The 22280-nt window shown below is 34.6% G+C and overlaps 1 protein-coding gene across 1 annotated transcript in view; it reads right to left on the bottom strand.

Moving 5' to 3' along the window:
* Positions 1-18866, bottom strand: part of WDR70 (WD repeat domain 70) — a 233651-nt gene extending 214785 nt beyond the window's left edge. The window contains exons 1-5 of the mRNA XM_074357233.1: positions 18720-18866; positions 18558-18623; positions 15408-15491; positions 9026-9146; positions 2107-2302 (exon numbers count right to left, since the gene is read on the bottom strand). Of these exons, the coding sequence (XP_074213334.1) occupies positions 2107-2302; positions 9026-9146; positions 15408-15491; positions 18558-18623; positions 18720-18744 (492 nt within the window). The 5' untranslated portion in view covers positions 18745-18866. The remainder of the gene's footprint in view (positions 1-2106; positions 2303-9025; positions 9147-15407; positions 15492-18557; positions 18624-18719) is intronic.
* Positions 18867-22280: the final 3414 nt, after the last annotated feature.

Genomic DNA, 22280 nt, shown 5'->3' with positions numbered 1-22280 from the left:
CATTCCCCTACTTTCTCTTTTACCATTAGTTTGTTTTTTTATCTGTTTCTGTTTTGTAAAGTTCATCTGTATCTTTTTTTTTTTTTAGATTCCACATTTAAGTGATATCATATGATACTTGTCTTTCTGTCTTACTTCACTTAGTACGATAATCTCTAGGTCCATCCATGCTGCTGCAAATGGCATTATTTCATTCTTCATCATGCTTGTATACTCAGATTTTTGACTGCTCAGAGTGCTGGTGTCCCTAATCCCTGTATTATTCAAGGGTTAACTGTATTTGTATTCATGCCTACCATCTTATTTCATGTTCTCTATTCACCAAGATTTTCCTCTGCTTCTTTTTCTCTTTTCCTGCCTTTTATTGAAATGACTGGGCTTTCTTCAATGGCATGTCAAGAGCATTTCAGTGGAAGTAGTATAGGCAATAAGGGGGTACATTTTCTGTACAGAATTTTAAAACAATAATAAAATCAACTAAAGATGAGACTACTTTTTATTATCACCATGTGCTGGCAATTCTAAAAATGTCAGTTCAGAAATTTGTTTTTTTGTTTTTTGCTATGATCAGTGCTGCATTTTGACAATATATATGTAAGCTTCAAATTAGCATATTTTATTACTTATCTTTTAATAAACATTGCATTCTACATGAAGTTAGTTTGGCAAGCTCCCAGTTATACCATCAGCATCACATACATTCATACATATACTCACCTACATACATTTTCAGATAACATTTTTAATGGTTCAGAATCATTCAAGCTTCCTTCAAGGGTAGTTTCATACCTCTAATCCCTGTTGTACTACACATTCTTGCATTTAAACAGTACATTCAAAATAAATAATGATTATAAAAGTCAAAGAAACAAAATGACTATCTTTCATTCTGCTATTCTTTCTATGCCAGAAAAAACAAGACTCCAGACTAGGTCAGCAGAATACAAAAAGGCAATGTTTGAAAACTCAAGTGTCTTCATCAAAAACACTCTAAAGCAATGGATCATTTAAGACAACATTTGCACTGTTTAGCCATTTTCTCTGATTTTTACAGAAAAAAAACTTTTGAAGCTTTTACCAAATACATTAGAAAATGATGAATTTTCTAGAGGAAGAGATTTTAGTAAAAAATATTTCAAGAACAATGATATTTAAAAGCCAGTAGAACTGATATCAAAGGAAAAAAGATATGGTCAACATCGCAGTTTCAGGAGTCTATTATAAAACTATACTTTAAATGAAACTGTCAAATTTATCCTTACGGTCCTCTTTTCCTAATTTTACATACACACATACATGTGTGCATGAAAAACTTTCTTTAATAAACACAGAATGACAAATTTGATATATTGTATATTAAACACAAATACGCAAAGAATGCCCATTTAGATGAAATCACTGACAGATTTGCCTAGGCTGTCAATTTCTCTTCTGAATATTACTATTTGTTTCAGTTCATAATTATCACTGAAAATAATTTGTCACACAGAGAAAGGTGGTATTAAAAAATTACCCACTCCATGATTCAAAAATATAAAGAACATCAATGCTTTTCTTTATATTTTTTCCTTTTACTATTTTGGAGGTCATACAATTTCTTTCTTTCTTTTTTTTTTTTTTTTTTTTTACCCTCCCCATACACAATTTATTTCTATTCTTTGGGCACCTACTCTTAAAATTGTAACTTGCAACTTGACTTAAGCTAATCTAAAGTTAACTAACATCTCTAGCTTCTTCCCAAATAATATAGCTTCAAAATGATAAACTGATTCCACTCTCCCAAGTTCCACATGATTGTTCACAGTAATTTTAGATCTACTTTATCTTTAAATCCCCCCAAACTTATTCATCAACATTAATTAACAAAATGTTTATTAACTTTTCAACACATTGCTTCCTGCTGTCCATTTATTATTTTGAGTTCTATTTCCTTACTCCTGAAGTATATCCTTTAGAGTTCTTTCAACAAGGGCTGTCAGTAGTAAACTCAGATTTTTTTAAAATTTGCTCTCATTCATGAATAAATGTCTAGCAAAGAAATTATCTCTACACTACTCTAAAAGATACCACTCTACTGAATTCTTAAATTACCACTGAAATACTTACTTCTTCCTCTTCTGAATCACCATCATCATCATCATCTTCTTCCACTTCTTCACCAAGAGGTGGAGGTAAAGGACCAAGGATATCTTCCTCCATCCGATTAACCGGTTCTTCCACCATTTTAAGGGGTAAAGGGGGGCCAATTAACTCATCATCAGAAGAATTAGAACTCTCTTCACTTTCACTGCTGCTCGTATCCCTGAAAATACAGAAACAGAAATTCATAGTCTTTGCCAAAACAAAGAACATACTCTGGAGATAGTACTGATTTCTCAGGAAATCCTGCCTCTCCATTTAACAATTGAGTTTTTCAAATGTTTTTATCTTTCTGACCTCAGAGTAAAGACTCATTTCTTAAACAAAACACAAAGCAAAAAACACAAAAGAAAAAGTTTTCTAATTTTATTAGAATATATTAAAATTTGAAATTTATTTTTAATAACCATTGAAAAGATTTTTAAGTAATAAACCACCAATTAAGAGGAGAACACAAGCAACCCAACAGAAAACCTTGCAAGAGACATAGTTCTTATTTTATCTACAGAAAAGAAAATATATGACCAATGAACCTTTGAAATAATGTACAACCATACTGATAACCAGCAAAATGCAAATGAACATTAAGTATATCACCACACAGCAATAAGATTGGTAAAAATAAAAATGTCTAACAAGCACTGACAAGGATGTGGAGCAACTGGAACAATTATACTCTGCTGGTGGGAAAGTAAATTGGAACTCTTAGAAAATAATTGAGCCAAATCTAAGATGAATGTGTACTTACTTAAAGACCTGGCAAGTCCATTACTAGGTATATACTCTAAAGCATAAAACAGGGGATAGCTATAGTGAGGTCTCTAAAAGCTTATTTTGTAACAGTATAGAAAACAGCAACCTGAAGTGACTAGACAATGGATAAACTGCAGTATATTTCTAAGTGGAAAACTAATATGCACTGAAAATGAATGAACTATAGATTCACTTGAGAGAACCTCAAAAACCTCTTGTTAAATAAAAAAAGAAAATTGAAAAAAATACATTCATCACAGCATTAATGACATCTATATAAAATAAGGAATCACACAAAATAATATATTATTTAGGAATACATTCATTATAACAAAATTATTAAAAAGAGGAAGGAAGGATAAACACAGAGGTTTCCCTGTGTTAGAGGAGCCAGAGAAAGGTGAGTAGACTACAAACCTCCTAGAAGAAAACACAGGCAAAATATTCTCTGACATAAATCTTAACAATGTTCTCCTAGGGCAGTCTACCCAGAAAATAGAAATAAAAGCAAAAATAAACAAAAGGGACCTAATTAAGCTTATAAGCTTTTGCATAGCTAAGGAAAGAAAACAAAGACAACCTACGGAATGGAAGAAAATATCTACAAACAATGAGACTGACAAGGACTTAATTTTCAAAATATACAAACAGCTTCTACGACTTAGTAACAAAAAGACAAACAACCTAACCCAGAAATGGGCAGAAGACCTAAACAACACTTCTCCAATGAAGACATACAAATGGCTAATGGGCACATGAAAAAGTGCTCAATATGGCTAATTATCAGGGAAATGTAAATCAAAACTACAATGAGGTATCATCTCACACCAGTCAGAAAGGCCATCACTAAAAAGTCCACAAATGACAAATGCTGAAGGAAGTGTGGAGAAAAGGGTATATATACTGTTGGTAGGAATGTAGTTTGGTACAGCCATTATGGAAAAAAGTATAGAGATTCCTTAAGAAACTAAAAATAGATTTATCCTATGATCCAGCAATCCTACTCCTGGGCATATATCCAAAGGAAACTCTAATTTGAAAAGATATATGCATCCCAATGTTCATAGCAGCACTATATACACCAGCCAAGACATGGAAACAACCTAAATGTCCATTAACAGATGACTGAATAAAGAAGTTATGGTATATACATATACAATGGAATATACTAAAATATATATATTCTTTTCAGCCATAAAATAGAACAAAATAATGTCATTGGCAGCATTAACATGGGTGGACCTGGAGCTTCTCATACTAAGTGAAGTAAGCCAGAAAGAGAAAGAAAAATAACATATAATATCATCGACATGTGGAATCTAAAAAAATGACACAAATGAACTTATTTACAAAACAGAAACAGACTCACAGACATAGAAAACAAACTTATGGTTACTAGTGGGGAAAGGTGGGGAGGTGGAGGGATAAAACTGGGAGTTCAGGATTTGTCGATACTAACTACTATATATAAAGCAGATAAACAACAAGGTCCTACTGTATAGCATAGGGAACTATATTCAGTATCTTGTAATAGCCTATAATGAAAAAGAATATGAAAAGGAATGTATATGTGTGTGTAACTGTATTACTCTGCTGTACACCAGAAATTAACACAACATTGTAATACAACTACACCTCAATTAAAAAAAAAAAGGAAGAAAGAAAGAAATATGAGTAGGGAGAAGATTTTAAAGCCATTGGTAAAGCTCTATGTCTCGCACGCTGGGTATTTGTTTCATCATTCTTTTTACTTTAAATGCAGGATATCTAAATTTTTATATGTATGACATACTTTATAACAAAAATTCTTTGTTTAATTACGGGGAAAAATGTCCCTGACCTTATGCTGTCCACAATCATATAAAAGAACACATTCCAGAAATAGTACATGATAGTTTATAGCATGCTAAGAGCTATAATAGACATATGTAGAGAAAGATTTTAAAATATACAAAACAATATTATTTGTTGCTAAATAAATAACAGAGATACACTAAAATTATAAAGAGATTTGTGAAAAAATTTAAATTTAGAAGGTTGAGGGAAAGGAGACAAGAAGGGAGACGGATGCAACTGAAGACAGTTCTCAGAAGTGTTCACTCCTAATGTAAAAGTGTACTCCTTAAGTTGTCTGCTGCATATAGATATCTTTCTGAAAGACTTAAATGCTTCATAATAATAATCTCATTTAAATCTTTCAAGTAATTTTTATTAAATCTAGAAAAAAAAGAAAACAGCAAAATAATCTGATTTGTAAGGAAAGCTGCCTAAGAAATATATCTTAAATACATTAAAACATGATCAAACACATGGGAAAATGTTTGTATGATGAAATGTGATATAATTAAGATTTTTTTAAAAGCATGATAATGAGAAAGAAATATCGAATCTAAAAAAAAATCAATATACATATAAAACATGAAGTCAAAATCCAAATAAACAGAGAAATATCAAATTTATTCAATAAGAAAGATATACCAAAAATCACAAGAAAAAAATACATAGCCCCAACGCAATTAAAATTATGTAAAAATTAACAAACTTTAAGATACCTCACTGAGGAAAAGTCATTTAATTTAACATTTCTCTCTGTCTATATACTTTTTTCCTAATAATAAGAGAGAATTCTTTTTAAGCTGTCTTAAACATTTTGAAAGCCACTGGCAAAAGGGCCTTTAAAAGTCTTTAACTAATGAGTATTTTCTTATTTTTTATTAAAAATGTGTACTGTCTTGAAGTTTTATAAAACTTCAAAAGATAATTACCTTTAATTACAGATCACTATGTCCATTCTCAGGATCAGTAAAGACTGCTTCCCGTAGTGCCAATGCATAGTACTTGTGGTGATCACAAAAGAAGTTACCACTTGCTTTTTACATCTCTGCGAAAACTAAAATCTGATAGTGTTTACTTGCTGATCTCTAGTTAGAACTGAAGGTCTTTAAAAAGAAAAAATAAGCTTCTTAGGACAAAATTACTATCTTTATCCTTTTTATCCTGTCCAATAGATAACCACCCAGTTTCACTACCTAATGTAAAATTAAACATTTAAATGGGAGTAAAAGAAGTCATCTAATCAAAGCTATGAAGAATTCCTAGCCTGTTACGTCCTTACGAATATAAACCATTTTAACTGTCTTTATTTCTTAGTATATAGAACAGAACACTACCTGGCCTTCTAATTTTTTCTTAAAAATAATTCCTAGGCAAAAAGGTCAGCAATGTTTTGTTTGAGTCCACTACCAATTCAGTCACTGACTTCAGTGGCCCTGTCAAAGTTACTTGATTTCTGGACATTTCCACGTGTTTCCTTATAAAGTGAAAAATGTTGGAGGCACTAATTTACTAGTGTTTTGAATAGTGGAAGTAAAAGTTGCCATACATTTAAGACAATTAACTAAACATTCAGTTGGAGCCAGATGGTTCCAATAATTCCCTGAACAAAACCATGTTCCCAGCACAAACACTGTTCCCTGAACTGGAGCTCTGGGATAAAACAACACAAAAGAACACTAAATTGAGCACTGAGATTTCTAAGAGCCATGGCAAAAAGGGCAAAGATGTTCTGAGTGTCTAATAAGAAAAAGTACTTAGAGAAGAAAGGAATTTTTTGTCCTGATGGTAAATTCAAGAAATAATTTATCAGATGCATACTAATATAGTAGAAAATACCTTGGATTACATCTTGTAGTCAATAAAGATGTTCTTAAAAGAGCTATTTTTAAAAACAGACTTCAAATTTAATTTAGGCACAGTGAAGTTATTTCATAGTAACATGATTCAATGCTTAGGCAGAAATGGCTTAAAGACTCCTATGATAAAAGCAAAATCTACAAGAAATACAGCTGATGTTAATACAGTCTCAGTTAAGCTTTTGACAGGACTATTCATCTACCATGGAATATTCATTCAAGGCCTTCTCAAACAGCAGTAAGCAAACTTCCATTCTTTGATCAACAAAATACTGGAATAAAGTTGTATTATTATATTTTTCTTGATGATTATTTATTTCATTATATTTTATATTGATGGTCTCCACTTAAAATTTAGACTTAACTATTTTTCAGCTCTACAATGGTGCGAAAGCAACATGCATTCAGGAGAAATCATACACTGAATTTTAAATTTTGATCTTTTCCAGGGCTAGCAGTGAGAAGAATGATACTCTCTGGGCAGTGATGCTGGGTAGTGGCAGCCGCAACTCCTAACTGGCTGTGCAATCATCGGGGTAAACAATCAACATACTTACAACCATTCTGTTTTTCGCTTTAGTATAGTATTTAATAAATTATATGAGATAGTCAAAATATTATCATAAAATAGGCTTTTTGTTCTATGACTTTGTCCAAATGTAGGCTAATATAAGTGGTCTGAGCATCTTAAGGTAGACTAGCCTAAGCTTTGATGTTCGGTAGGTTAGGTATATTAAACGCATTTTCGACTTACAGTGTTTTCAATTTTTGATAGATTTATCTAGACATAAACCCATCACAAGTCAAGGAAGACCTGCAATTATAATCTCAACAATAGTTCTGTAATTTTAATCACTAATAACAAAAGTAATGCTGGGTTTTGTTATATCAATAAAATTTATTCTCAATACCAATAGTGCATGTTCTTTATCTTTGGGCTTTCAAGTTAGTATTGCAACAAAATACAGAAGCAACAGAACTACTGAAATTTTTACAATTTTCAATTAATGGAATCATTTGTTCGTTAAAATCTTAGCAATAAGATAAATTCCCAAAAACACAACAGTAGTCTTTTGATACCTTAAGTCATCCCAAAAGTAAGAAACTGAAGGTAAATAGTAAATGTTCCTCTTAGGAAAGGGTTTTTTTTTTTTCCTCTATCATATTGAAACCCATATTGTGAGACTGATAACTGATATAAAACCAAAGACAACGTTAAGCTGAATTTTTTGACTAGCATATAAAGAAAGGACACTCAATAGCACGGGTTGGCAAATTCTGGCCCGCTGTTTATTTTGTAAAGAAGGACTGAACACAGACAAGCTCATTTGTTGATGTATTGTCTATGGCAGAGTTGAGTAGTTGAAAAAGAGACTATATGGATCCCAATGCCTAAAATATTTACTATCTGTCTTTGATAGGAAAAGTTTGTTGAATCCTGCTCTTTACTAATATATGCAGATACTCATATGCTTTAGAGCCTAACAGATGTTAGGGTTCTGTTATAAAAAGGAGAATAAAACTTGTACATATTCCCCTCCCTAAAAAAGAAGCTACAGAAAAGACCAACACCATTATGGACTGATACTCTGCTCAACAGCCTAGCCTGAGATACCAAAGAATGCACCAGAGAAGAGATATACAAAAAATGAAATTACACAGTATAAATGACATTTTGTATATTTAGGTATTTTATGTTTCTCTATCATGAACAGAAAAAATTTCAATCCCATGGTAAATTCTGCCATGAATAGTCTATGGAACCACTTTGACAATTTAAAACATACCTAAACAACATTAGAATTTGGGGGGGGGGGTGGTAATTAGGTTTATTTATTTATATTTCTAACGGAGGTATCCCCTGGGGTATCTTGCACACTAAGCATGTGCTCTACCACTGAGCTATATCCACCCACCCTTAGAATACTTGTATTATTCCACCTAGATTTGATATCTATATACCTGTTTATGTTAAAGTTCTTAGTAATTAAGTTACATTGTATTAAATTTCACTTTAAAGAATTTTAATGGCTGCTGTTTCCTATAACTCAGTAAACTTTATAATGTGCCTCTACTTACATTCTTTATTACCTATTTCCATAATGGATTCTAGTAAAAAAGGTTACTATGAATACAGAATTTTGGGAAAAAGGAGAAAAGACATAAATGGCAAAATGAAGATTAAAATAATTACAAACTTGTCAATATCTTTCCAACTTTACACAGGCAAAAGGCATAAATTTTAACACTACATCTAGAATACGTTAGAAAAAGTCAACTGATTCACAATGTGACAAAATACTTTTTCATGGTCCTAAGGATACACAATTGCCTAAAATAGGAGAAATTATGCAAGCTTTAGAATCAGGAACTTTGCCTAAATTATATTACGAACATCTAAAAATGACAGTTTAATAGCATCCTTTAAAAGAGACAAGCACCTGGAAGATGATTTAGAGCAATCTCTGGCCACATTTGAGCCTGAAGATGTTGGTTCAATATCTTCATTTTGTCTTCTTAATTCTTTCTCTCTGTTCATTTCTTCCTCTTTTTCTCTTGCTTCTGAAAAGATTTTTTAAAATTTTCAACAGTTAAACTTCAAAATTTGTCATTATTGAAAAGGCTGAAAATTAAAGTAGTCACAAAGAGATGTGTTATCAGTAACAGCAAAAATTATCCATCTAAATGCCCAACACTGAGAAAATAATTGAATTTACTGTACATCAACATAATATATAGTCGATAAAAATAGTGATGGAAGGGGGTCAGTACAGCTCCGTGATAGAGCACATGTTTAGCATGTATGATGTCCTGGGTTCAATCCCCAGAACCTCCATAAAAATAAACAATCAAAAAATAAAAATAAACATAAATTTTTCAATATAAAGAACAAAAAAAAATTTTTAAGTAATGATGGAAAATGTACAAATCTGGGAAAATATTAACAGATAGGCTAAGCAAAATTAGCATGTGAATAGTATATGAATCATGACTGTACTATGTAAAAAGATGTGGCAAGTAAAGTATATTCAAAGTTAAGTTTTTTGTTATTGTTGTTGCTATTGTTTTTTATTCTTTTGGGTAACCTCACTTTTTATTTTTAATGTTTTAAAACATAAACTTAGCACTTTGCTCCTTTCTGAATTTCCCAAACTGTATTTTTGGTCAGAGACTTCCTTCTAAAATTATGAAAAAATATCAATTTCATTAAGTTTTCAGGATTGTTTACCTTAGAAAGACAAAAAAAAATTTATCCAAGGGAATTTAATCTTTCTCCTATGATAATCTCACTCTATGGTTGTGGGGCACACAGGAAGGAAATTAATTATACGAATAGTCTGCTTCTTAACTGCTACCATCCTCAATAACCTGAGATAATCTGAAACATTTTTTTAATTTAATAATGAAGAATAATACACTCAACATTAAGCAGTATCAAAGGGCACTTATTAATTGGAATGTTGAACTCTTCAGTCTTGTTGCTAGGATAAAGAGGGTGAGGAAAAAGGAGATAGTCAGCAAGTGTCAACAACTAGTTTTAATTTCAAACATGGAAGATAAAACTGTCCAGGAAGGGGTAAGGCATAGCTCATTAATTTTTGGGGAGGCTCTCCACTGACCTGACATGGGTCAGGAGTCAACAATTCTGCACTCTGATGCTGGAGGAGGTTGAAACAGTAAGAAAAGAATAACATCCAAATTTAAGAGCTTGCTGGGCTTCTACCCTCATCCTGCTTCTCCAGTCATTCCCTCTATACTCTCCAGGGTGGAGTCAGGGTGGGGGTGGGGTTGGGGTTGGGGGAGCGGCCACACGTGGACTGCAGGCTCAGATCTTAGGGGCAGTTCTGACCCTAATGAGGAACCAATACTAAGGCATATATTATTAGCCACCTACATAAAAGCCATTTCTCCCTTTTTTCCTTGCTAAGAAAATCACAGTTCTGACCAGATAACAGGCAGCTCTGTGCTTCAGGAGATGCTGGGCTCCTCCCTGCCCAGAAAGAGTAAAGTTTGATTCCAAGTCAGCCATACTGTTCTTGCAACGGCTGTTTCTGGAACTGATGTGCCACACTAATATTGGCCAATAACGGGTGAAGGGTATCAGCTGGAGGTACATTTGAGAAAGGTTTTCTTACTCCTAAAGTTACACAAAAGTCTCCTTTCAACCTGTAAATGTATGGTCAACTGCATTTAACAAATTTAGCTGACAGAATTTTGAGTCATGGGACAGTCAGCTTAGGAGAAGCCAACACTCTATAAAGCTGGCAAAGCAGAAAAAGAGGAAAAAACTGCATGTCCTTCACGTCAGGACTCAGAAGATGGAAGAGCCCCATTCCAGAGTTCTTGTCATGGTGTGATACTAAATTTTTTTTATTTGAGCCATTTTTAATTAGGTTTTTCTATGTCTTCTTTGCCAGTAATCAAAAGCATCTTAATATCATCCTTAATTTAACAAAAATAATAGCAACTAATACTCACACGGAGCTTATTATGCTATGTACTAGATACTGTTTTAAGCATTTCCTATAAATTAACTCCTTTAATCTTCAGAAAAATCCCTGAGATGGAAAGTTTTTTTCTTTAGCTTTATTAAGGTATAATTGACAAATAAAATTTTAAGATATGTATAGTGCACACCATGATGATTTGATATAAATATACATTGTGAAAGAATTCTCCCCATTGAAGTCAATAAACACATACATCATCCCACACGTTTATTCTTTTTTTTTTGATAAAAACATTTAAGTCTACTATCTTAGCAAATTCCAATTGTAGAATATAATTGAGGTAGATACTATTACTATCCTCACTTTTCAGTTGAGAAATCTAAGGGAGAGAAGTGACAGAGCTATTACGTCACAAAACAGTGAAAAGAGGCTCCACAGCTGTACCTTTCCTTGATGTGACCAGACTCTCTAAAGACTAAAATTACCCAATGAGTACCACCCACCTTATGAAACAGTGAGCCTACCTCTCTCTCCAAAGGGCCACGAAGTACAGTACTTAAGTCACCAGATCATCTGGAAACTATAACCCACTCACCTGACTAACTAGAGTTCCTCTCCAGTGGACAAATACTCCAAACTACTTGCCCCATCTTAGAGAAGCATCTGACTTTTTAATTTAAAATTTAATTCTTTTTTACACTAGTAAGGATTTTCTATTCAAAGAGGTTCCTGCTGTCACCTGCTGCCTCATTAAAGCAAGAAGAAAGAGTGGGGGCACATTTTGAACTAAAAAAATTTTTTCCTCATTGTTGACTGAGGACAAAAATCAAAATGAAACAGAATTCAATAAACTGCAGCTCCCTGACCAGGGGGATCATTTTTGTGCATTTTTACCAAATGTAGGACCAAGTAAAATGCTCTGCATATTCCCTTAACAAAAGTGAATTAACCTACTCCCCAACACCTTGTTTTATTCTTCCAAGTATCTCATTTTATTGTTCTCTCTCTAATTTCAGACAGTTACCAACTCTGGACAGGCATTTCTGTAAATGCACTGCATACGTATACAACTCTCCTCCAGGTTAACAGCAAACTATCCAAAACTACCATGTCCCATCTGAGCCAATTCACACACCTCGCAGAATCATATGAATGTAATTTAGCATCTGAAAAGCTCATTTTCATTATATCATTATATTGCAGTCATTATAGCAACCACTTAACTTAAAGGAAGAAATGAGAGTTAAGATAAAATGTAAAGGACGGGGAAGCTATAGTTTAAGTGGTACAGCGCATGCTTAGCATGCACCAGGTCCTGGGTTCAATCCCCAGTACCTCCATTAAAAAAATAATTAAATGAATAAATCTAATTATCCCTCCGTCCAAAAAATAAAAAGTATAGGAATTAAAACTAATAGAAACATAAGCTAGAATTATTTGTTTAATCATGGTATTATGTTTTTACCTATGGGACATAAACTTTGCTAAATGTTTTTGCTATTCTAATTTAAAACAATTTACTACCAATTTTATGGAAATTTACATTTAATTTTAAATGTTTAAAGCAAAAAAGACTAGAAATGAAAAATAAGATGAGAACACTTTATCTACATTAGTTACTATTCTCCGTTCAATATTTACAGATGTAACTATTACACACTAAGCTCTGTGTGACGCATCATAAGTATAAAAATGAAGAACAAGGTTGTCATCAAGACATGAACAATAATAAAGTAAATTTGTAAATTTTTTAAGTATTACAAAAATACAAAGGCAGGGAACAATTATGATGCCCAGAGGAGTTCTGAAATAATACCTAGAAAAGGTAAAATATGAGGTGAGGCTTTAAAGGATGAGGTAGGATTTAACTAGGTAGAAAGACTACTTCAGGTAAAAAAAATTCTTAAGCTTTTCTAATTCCTAAAATGTAAGGGACAATTTTTCTTTTCAAGATCATTAAGTCATCCATTGAAATCATATTAAAATCCTATCTCAATCATTTTTTCAAATAGTTCTTTCCAGACATGTAGCAGAGAAGATTCACAATCTATCTAAGGCATGGCTTCACCCCAAATAAGCATTTTCAATAAAAGAAATTTTTCTTCCCCATGTGTCTCCTTACAGTATGAGTTCTATAAAAGGGTCTATGTCTTTCAAATGTCCTACACCTACTTATAGCTTTCATGAACACAGAAAATATTAAAAAAAAAAATAATCTGTACCATTATCATTTCCTGATATTTTACATATTTTATTGGAATTTTATAGTAATTCACCCTTTCTATTAGAGCATTTAACAACCAAAATTTCATATCCATATACAAAGACAATTAAACATGCTATTAAAACGGGTGAAAGTTCTTATTTTCCTCAAGTCTGATGTCAATGCCCAGGAAAAGACTCCAGTACCAATCATTAGATAAATAATGCCCATATCAGAATTTTTAAACTTTCTTTTAAGAAAAGAAAGTCAAACTTTGGATTCTTATGCTTAGATCAGGGGTAGAAACAGTAGTCCAAGTCAAAGGATATAATAATAAACCAAGAAGGTCCAACACATTTAATTCATTCACAAATATCATAGGAAAACATGGCCTTGAGATAATGTTTCAAAATTTTAAAAATATAATAACTGTCTATTGGAATTCCTGTTAGATGCCAAATGCATACATATTTTATTAAGAAAAATGATAGGATTTATATGTGGTATTTATAAGTACATCACCGTTTAAAAAGTCCTATGCCCAATCCCTTCAAGAATCGTCTAAGGGAAATCTTATTATCATAGCTCTAAGAACAGATCGGGAAACTGAGGATCTGAAATTTGAAAATCCATCCAATTACTCAACTAGTGGAATGTGGGGCTGACTTTTAAACCTGGGGCCTCCAACTCCATACCCCAAGCTCTTTAAAATGGATCGTGCCATTTTAGAACATTCTCCAAAGAGGCAGGATTTATTATTTAAAAGGCAGTACTGCAGTTCTAAATTCAACTCAATCTTCACAAATATATATTGAGAATCCATCTTATAAGGCATAGTATTGGGGTCTATAAAACTCACTTAGGTGAATAAGGCAATCTCTGTTCAAAGCATTTTGTATCATATGCTAGAAGGTAAATACAAGAAATCTACACTATAATAGTATAAGCATTCACTAAAATATTTAAAAATTGGAAGTGTTTAACATATTCATATATATGCCAGACAGTACAACTTTATATTTCATTTGATGATATTAAATTATTCAATATTTTTAGCTGCATTAACCATATATTGGTTAAGATTTTTCCAAGGATCCCTTTCTCTTAAAGACATACTAAAATATTTATGGGTGAAACGATGTGTCTAGGATTTATGTCAAAATAATCTGAGAGAAGCAAATGGAAATAACACTGGCCATAAATTGTTACAGTAGTTAAATCTGTGTGACAGGTATATGGGAGTTCACTACTGTACTTTTGTATGTGTGTGAAATTTCACAACATAATCAAAGTTTTAAAAAAAATGCATAGTATATGTAGACAGCTGTCTTTTTCACCACAAAACACACACACACACACACAAAAACTGTTATTCTTCCAAAGACCAAAAACATTTCACATCAAGCTCACTTTCTAAATATGAGATACTACTGCTACACAGTTTCTATCATTTTAAAACCAACAATGACAAGTACTGAAACAACATTCACTTGAGTTTCCCCAGGAGTCCTGTCTCTGCTAGGTTTCCAGCTCCTTTTGCTCTATCAGGTTACATCTATCCCTTCTCCAGTATAAGAATGATCTGAATCAGATCCAAAGAAAGCAGTAAAGGAGTCAGTCTCCTTTGAAGACCCTGAGGTGGTACCTAGAATTGTCGACCACCAGATATCAAACCAGACAGTCTGGAAGTTAAGGCCTTCATTAAATGTCTGAAACAACTCATTACTGCAGGGATTCAAGAGCAGCAGCCACATTCACTGTACATCTCAATTTTCTATACTGTCTGGGTCAACAGTCAGTGGTGTACACAGCTCTGAGAGCCACCTCTCGCCCAACCTTCCAAATAGTGGTTCCACTGTAAGCAGGAAAGAAAAAATGAAATGATAACCAGAAAGAGGAGGTAGAAGAGGTAATAAAGAAACTGCTATTCTGACTCTTATAATTTAGGATCCTTGTTTGTTCACAGCTCACACTTCTAAAAGATTTTAGCACTCAGACCTTCTTAACCTGTTTATCATCATGTTTTAAAAAAGAAAAAAAAAAAACTCTTTGCTTCCAAAGGAACCAGCACATGTGGTCTTTTAACAATTCAAAAATTTTTTTCAGTCTTATAATTACTGGTAACACACTTGCGTAAGCTGGATACGGTAAAACAACTGAACTTCTTACCCAGTGTTTTCCGACTTCTTTCCACCGCTGTTCTTCGAGTTTGTTCAAACATTGCTTCCAAATCAAACGTGCGAGCTTTTTTCCCTAAAACAGGAATAAGTAGCAGACTGTAATCTTCTTAAACTAAGTTGGCCAAACTTCAGGTACTCAATAAACACTTACTGATTGATCAATAACTACGTAGTCTATCTAACTTATAGTATGGCTACAAAACAACCATAAAATAGCAATGAAGAGTTTACTTCCCAAGGAATTGTTAATGATAATCTTACCACTAAATAACATTAACCAGCCAACTTTCCCATCCTCCTGTTCATCTAGACCCTACTCCTTGAAACTACAAAACTAGTGTGCTAGGCAGAACAGAATATTCATACACTAACCCATGAAATCTGTGAATATATTACATTATGTAGCAAAAGGGATTTTGCAGATCTAATTGAGGTTATGGACTTTTAAATTGGGAGATTATCCTGGTCAGCCCAATCTAATCATAGAAGTCCTTACAAGCAAAGATGAAGAATAGATATGGCAGAAGTCAGAGATCTGAAGCTTGAGAAGGACTGGAGTTAATCTGAAGATGAAGGGAGCAAGAGGACAAGTAATGCAGGTATCTAAAAGAGCTAAGAGATTCCCATCTGACAGCCAGTAAGGAAACAGGGGCCTCAGTCCTAAAACCACAAGGAAATGAAATTCTGACAACCAGAAAGTGCTTAGAAGCAATGCTGTATTTGCTTTTACTACCATTTTTTAAAATAACAATACCAATTTTGTATTGGCAAGAATATGGTACAAATGGCTTTCTTACACAGTTGACTTTGGTATAAATTGAAATCATCTTTTTGAATGGCATTAAGACAATATGTATCAAGAGGTTCTAAAAGATATACCCAATTTTTGCTACTTTTTAATACTTATGTTTTTTATCAAAGTAGTCCCTTCTTTAGAAACATACCCTATGGAAATTGTATAAAGCTCCTACAAAAGGATATAAAAGGGTTATTTATAAAAATGTTCATTTTAGTATTATTGACAAAAATTAGACACTATGTGTGAGAAGTTTAAAATATTACAAATTATGACACTTCTATTCACTATTCAGCCATCAAAATCATGTTTTGGAAGAGTGTTTTATAATATGGGAAGAGCCTCAAGATATTAAGAATTAAACAAATTCTGTATAATTAAGAATAATATAAAATTGTACATACATATGACCTTAATTTTCTTAGTAAATACACAAAAGGAAAAACTGAAAAACAAACTAACTTTTAAGTCTTGATTTCTAGATCATGAGACAATGAATGATTTTAGTTTCTTCCTTCTCATTTATTGTGTTCTTTAGACTTTCCTGCTGTTAATAATGTATTACTTTTGAAATTACGGAGAAAGCTATTTAAAAGAACTGAAACAGGACCTAATAAAACTTACAAGCTTCTGCACAGCAAAGGAAACCATAAGCAAAACAAAAAGACAACCTATGGAATGGGAGAAAATTTTTGCAAATGAAATTGACAAAGGCTTGATCTCCAGAATATATAAGCAGCCCATACGACTTAATAAGAAAAAAAACAAACAACCCAATCCAAAAGTGGCCAGAAAACCTAAATAAGCAATTCTCCAAGGAAGAAATACAAATGATCAATAGGTGCATGAAAAAATGCTCAATATCACTACTTATCACAGAAATGCACATCAAAACTACAATGAGGTATCACCTCACACCAGTTAGAATGGCCATCATTCAAAAATCCACAAATGACAAACGCTGGAGAGGCTGTGGAGAAAAGGGAACCCTCCTACAATGCTGGTGGGAATGCAGTTTGGTGCAGCCACTTGGAAAATAGTAAGGAGATTCCTCAAAAGACTAGGAATAGACTTACCATATGACCCAGGAATCCTGCTCCTGGGCATATACCCAGAAGGAACCCTACTTCAAAATGACACCTGCACCCCAATGTTCATAGCAGCACTATTTACAATAGCCAAGACATGGAAACAGCCTAAATGTCCATGGACAGATGACTAGATAAAGATGTGGTATATTCATACAATGGAATGCTATTCAGCCATAAAAACCGACAACATAACACCATTTGCAGCAACATGGATGCCCCTGGGGAATGTCATTCTAAGTGAAGTAAGCCAGGAACAGAAAGAAAAATACCATATGAGATCGCTCATAAGTAGAATCTAAAAAAAACACATAAATACAAAACAGAAACAGACTCATAGACACAGAATACAAACTTGTGGTTGCTAAGGGGGAGGGGGTGGGAAGAGACCGACTGGGAGTTCAAAATTCATAGATACTGACAGGCATATGTAGAATAGATAAACAAGATTATACTGTATAGCACAGGGAAATATATACAAGATCTTGTAGTAGCTCACAGCGAAAAATATGTGACAATGAATATATGTACGTTCATGTATAACTGAAAGATTGTGCTCTACACTGGAATTTGACACAACATTGTAAAATGACTATAACTCAATAAAAAATGTTAAAAAAAAGATAAAATAGCATACACAGAAAAAAAATTAAAGAACTGAATAAAAGAACTGAAACAAAAATAAGTACCATAATACTACAAAAGCATACAGTACTTTTGTGGACATGACCACCTAGAAGATAGTAAATATCTCAAGGCTCAAGACGTACCACAAAAAAAGAATATACAAACGAACAAACAAGAGATTGAAGATTCTGGAGTACAAAAACTGGAATCAAAAAAAAAAAACATTAACTATTACAACGAACTATTATATCACGAACGGCCTATCTATTGCCAAAAGGGCCATCTCATTACAGACCACAGTGAGTGGTTAGCTCTGAGTCTCCGGACGCAGAGAAACTACTCTCTCCATCAACCAACACCCTCCATTGCGTGGGTCACAAAGCAATCCTCCTCACTAGCCTTCCCGTAAGTGTCACCTAAGCCGGTCCCAAGAAACAGGCAGGAATTAGAAAAGTATGGGGAAGAGAGTGTCTAGAAATTGCAAGATACACACACTACAGCTAAAGTAATCAGGACTTGGCACAGCGGAGGGTGCAGAACACAGGTAACGCTCGGGCCCCGCTCCCAATCTGCGGCTCGTAAAACCTCTGCAAAAGGAGACAGGACCACGCCTAGGGCAGTCACTCACCGAAACCCGTGAAGCCCATGGTGACCGCTAGCTGCGGGTCCGGTACCGAGGCGTCTGAGCCAGTCACTGGAACAGGAGAAAAGAGAATAGGCCTGGTTAGTGCGGCGCCCCCCACGCCGCTGGCCCGGCCCGGCCCATTCAGCCTGCGCTCACTGAACCCACCTTCACTGGGCGCCGGGCGCTCCATGGTCGGCCACCCGCCACGGAACTAGAGACAGCCGCAGCCCAAACACCTGCCGAAGACTCCCGGCAAACCGCGCCGGAAGTATCGCCTGGGAGCGTCAGCGTCGCCTCCAAGCCAAGAGCGGCGCCTTCCGCAGAGGGACAGCGGCCTCCTTAGCTGCGCCGCCCTAGCGGGCTGGAGGAATATAAGCGCCGCAGAGGCGGTCTTCCAATTGAATCCACTTGAAAGAGAAGTGTTATCTGGAGTTTCTGTAACGCTTTTTACTGAGCATTCGCTAAGTAAGGACATCTTTGTTACTTCTAATTTTTGGCAATTATGAATGAAGCTACTATAAACATCCATTAGCAGGTTTTTTATGGACATAAGTTTTTCAACTCCTTTGGGCAAATATCAAGGCATGTGAGCGGCGAGGATATAGCTCAGTGGCACTGTGTGCGCTTAGCATGCATTAGGTCCTGGGTTCAATCCCTTCTACCTCCATTAAAAAAACAAGAAAAAAAGAAAAGAAATAAAAATAAAATGTCCACAGTAAAGCCATAATATTATTAATTTTACTAAACCTTGACCCCTGAATACATGCCTTTTGAATACACTGTGTAACAAAAATGAGAAGTACCCATAATCAGAGTATGATAGTTGTCTCAAAAAAAAAAACAAACTTGTGAAATTGAGTGGCTAGCTTTTTTCATGGAACACCATTTTTACTTGAAAGTATTACTCACAAAGGACACTTACTCAGACTCAAGTACTTATTTGGGAGACATTTCCTCAAAAATGAGTGAAATGAGTTTGTCACTTCACAGAAAACAACTCACTGTATTTGTTACTAACGAAGATTAGAGCTTAAAGAGAAAATTATGGTGCATCAAGCACCATAAGGTTGACAGCTTCCCAAAACTTAAAAATTTTCTTGATAAGATAGTGATAGTAACATGATTTTTTTCTGTTAATGAAATATGTCAATGTGTGGAAGGTCTGTATAACTCAGAGAACCAATATTTCTCAAATGACCAATACGTAATGTTACAGAATCATGTATGGATAAAAGATCTATTCAAAGTATAAGATAGACTAGTGGATTTTAATTTAACAAAGCTCAGAAAAGTTCACTGACGGTTTCAAATTCCACATCGCAATCAACCTTTAAGAAACTATCGTTTCTTAAGTTTTGGTATGCTATCAGAGAAGAATATTCACAAGTGTCTAAAAAGGTTATTAAAATACTCCCTTTTTCAACTACATAACTCTGTGAGGCCCCCTTTTATTCATATACTTCAACTAAACAACGTATTACGATATGATAATCTAGCCATCTCTTATTCAGCCATTTACAATATCTGCAAAAATGTAAAATAATGCCATTCTTCCCACTAAAGGTTTAGTTTTTAAAACTATGGCAATTTTTCATAAAATGTGTTATTTATATTAACAAGCATTAGGCTTATTATTCTTTTAAATAAGTTACTTTTTCAATTTCTCATTTCTATGAGATAGTAGCAATTAGTAACAAAAATAACCCTGTGAAATAAAATTCATTTTTTATGACAAGACAAGAACATTTTAAACATAAATGTTCTCTGCCTTTTGGGCTCCTCTCTCCCCTCTACTGTGCATTATGTATCTGCATTTTGCATCTGCCAAACCCGCTCCATCAATGGAAATACCTGCTCAGTCATAGAGAGCAACATTCTCATAGCATCAAGAAGACAACTCCTTAAAAGAAAATGTTCTTAGTCTTGTAAAGAGCCAAGATGATGTTCAGATCTGGATTGCAGAAACTGTCAATAATACATCATTTAATGTACAGCCCTCTGTCTCAAAAAAACTTACATGAAAGTGTGTTTTGACTTCTAATGAGCTGAACAGTTCTCAGAGATCTCAATTTGGCTCAAATAAAATTTTCCATTTCTTTTTTAGATCCACTAATTAATTTTCCATCGAGAATCCACACAAACCAAAAACTCTCTGGAATTCTTAGTAATCTCTGAAGGTATCAACAGGTCCTGAGATCAAAAAGTTTTAGAATCTTTGTTCTTGAAAAGTCTTCAGCAAACTTTTCCTGTAAAGGGCTAGATGGTAAATATTTTAGGCATTGAGGGCACATGGTCCACTTAGCAACTACGCAACTGTTGTAGCTGGAAAGCAGTCATTGCAATATGTAAATGAATGGAGGTCCTTGGACTTAGACCCTTGAGAATGTTATTACTGTGCAGGAATATTAGACCAGTATTGCTAGATATCCAATTTGTGGAGTTGGAAACTCTCAATTATAGTTTTTGTCTCAAAAACAAGCAAACCCTGTGCCAGCTTATCAGTTTTCAATCTGTGATCTACCAAATAAAATAAAATTGACAGCTGGAAGTCCATTATGCCTTTTTACCTACTAAGTATACAAATCTCAAATCTAATTCTTCCTGATATATTTGCTAGGAGGTCTCAAGTTATACATACAGATCTGTAGCGTCACAGAACTTTTAATATTCAGAAATTAACTCAATCCCTTATTTGAGGGAATAAAAAATAATTCAAACAGCAAAAGACCAATTTAGAGGAATTCAGCTATTGATTTGCTAAACTATGAAGAATATAACTGGATGAACCTTATGTGAAATTCTAAACAAGGACTAATTTTAGTAATTCTAAATAAGGACTGCTCTTTTAAGACAAATGCTTTGATTTAACCACTCCAGTTGCCTTCTGTATGAAACGAAGAATATCTTGCTTCTCCTCCCTCATTTTTCTTACCCTTCTACTGCAGTTAAACCACATGCCATAGAAAAACTATGGTGATGCACTGTTTTGCTGGTGTGCCCGGCATGAAGCACCCTGAGGACAGGAATGTTGTGTCAGTTTGATATTCCCGGCACCAGGCATAATGCCTAATACAAATTAAGAATTCAGTTTGTATACGTAGTTTTTCACAGTAACATATCACATAGTCAAAGGTAGTGATACAGATATGGAAAGCTTGATTGAATTTTACTTTACACCGAAGCCCATAAGAAATGTAAAATTTCTCCGTGAAGTTTTGGTTTATATGTAAACTGTTTCTGACAAAGAGCTACCAACTCCTATCCAGTCTCAGAAGTGAAGTTATTTGGGGCACCAAAGAAACTGACACACATACTCTTAAACTGCTGCAGTTGCGGGATTCCGACCCGCGAAGCTCGAGGCAGCGAGATCCATGCGCGTGCTTAACGCACCGAACCAGAGCAGCCTGCGCTGCCCCGGCACTAACCCGCTCCCACTTACCCGACCCCCGCTCCCTCCTTCCTCCCCACCCCTTCCCTCCCGACCCCGTACCACCCCCCCTCTTCCCCAGGTCCCTTCCCTGTCCCCTTCCTCCCTCCCTCCCTAGACCGCCTCCGATTTCCCCGCTCCCGAGTCCCAAAGAGCCAGCAGCCAGACTCCAGAAAGCGCCCCTCCCCATCGCTCACTAGCCCCACCCGTGCCGCCCAGCCCCCTCTAACAGTTCCCCCCTCCCAGCTCCAAAACGCAGCCTTCAAATTCCCCACCCGATGAGCCGGAAGTGCGTCACG

Source organism: Camelus bactrianus, chromosome 3, assembly GCF_048773025.1.
Source record: "Camelus bactrianus isolate YW-2024 breed Bactrian camel chromosome 3, ASM4877302v1, whole genome shotgun sequence".
NCBI lineage: Eukaryota > Metazoa > Chordata > Mammalia > Artiodactyla > Camelidae > Camelus > Camelus bactrianus.
Note: the sequence above shows the minus strand (reverse complement) of the source record. Positions and strands in the feature narration are given on the sequence as shown.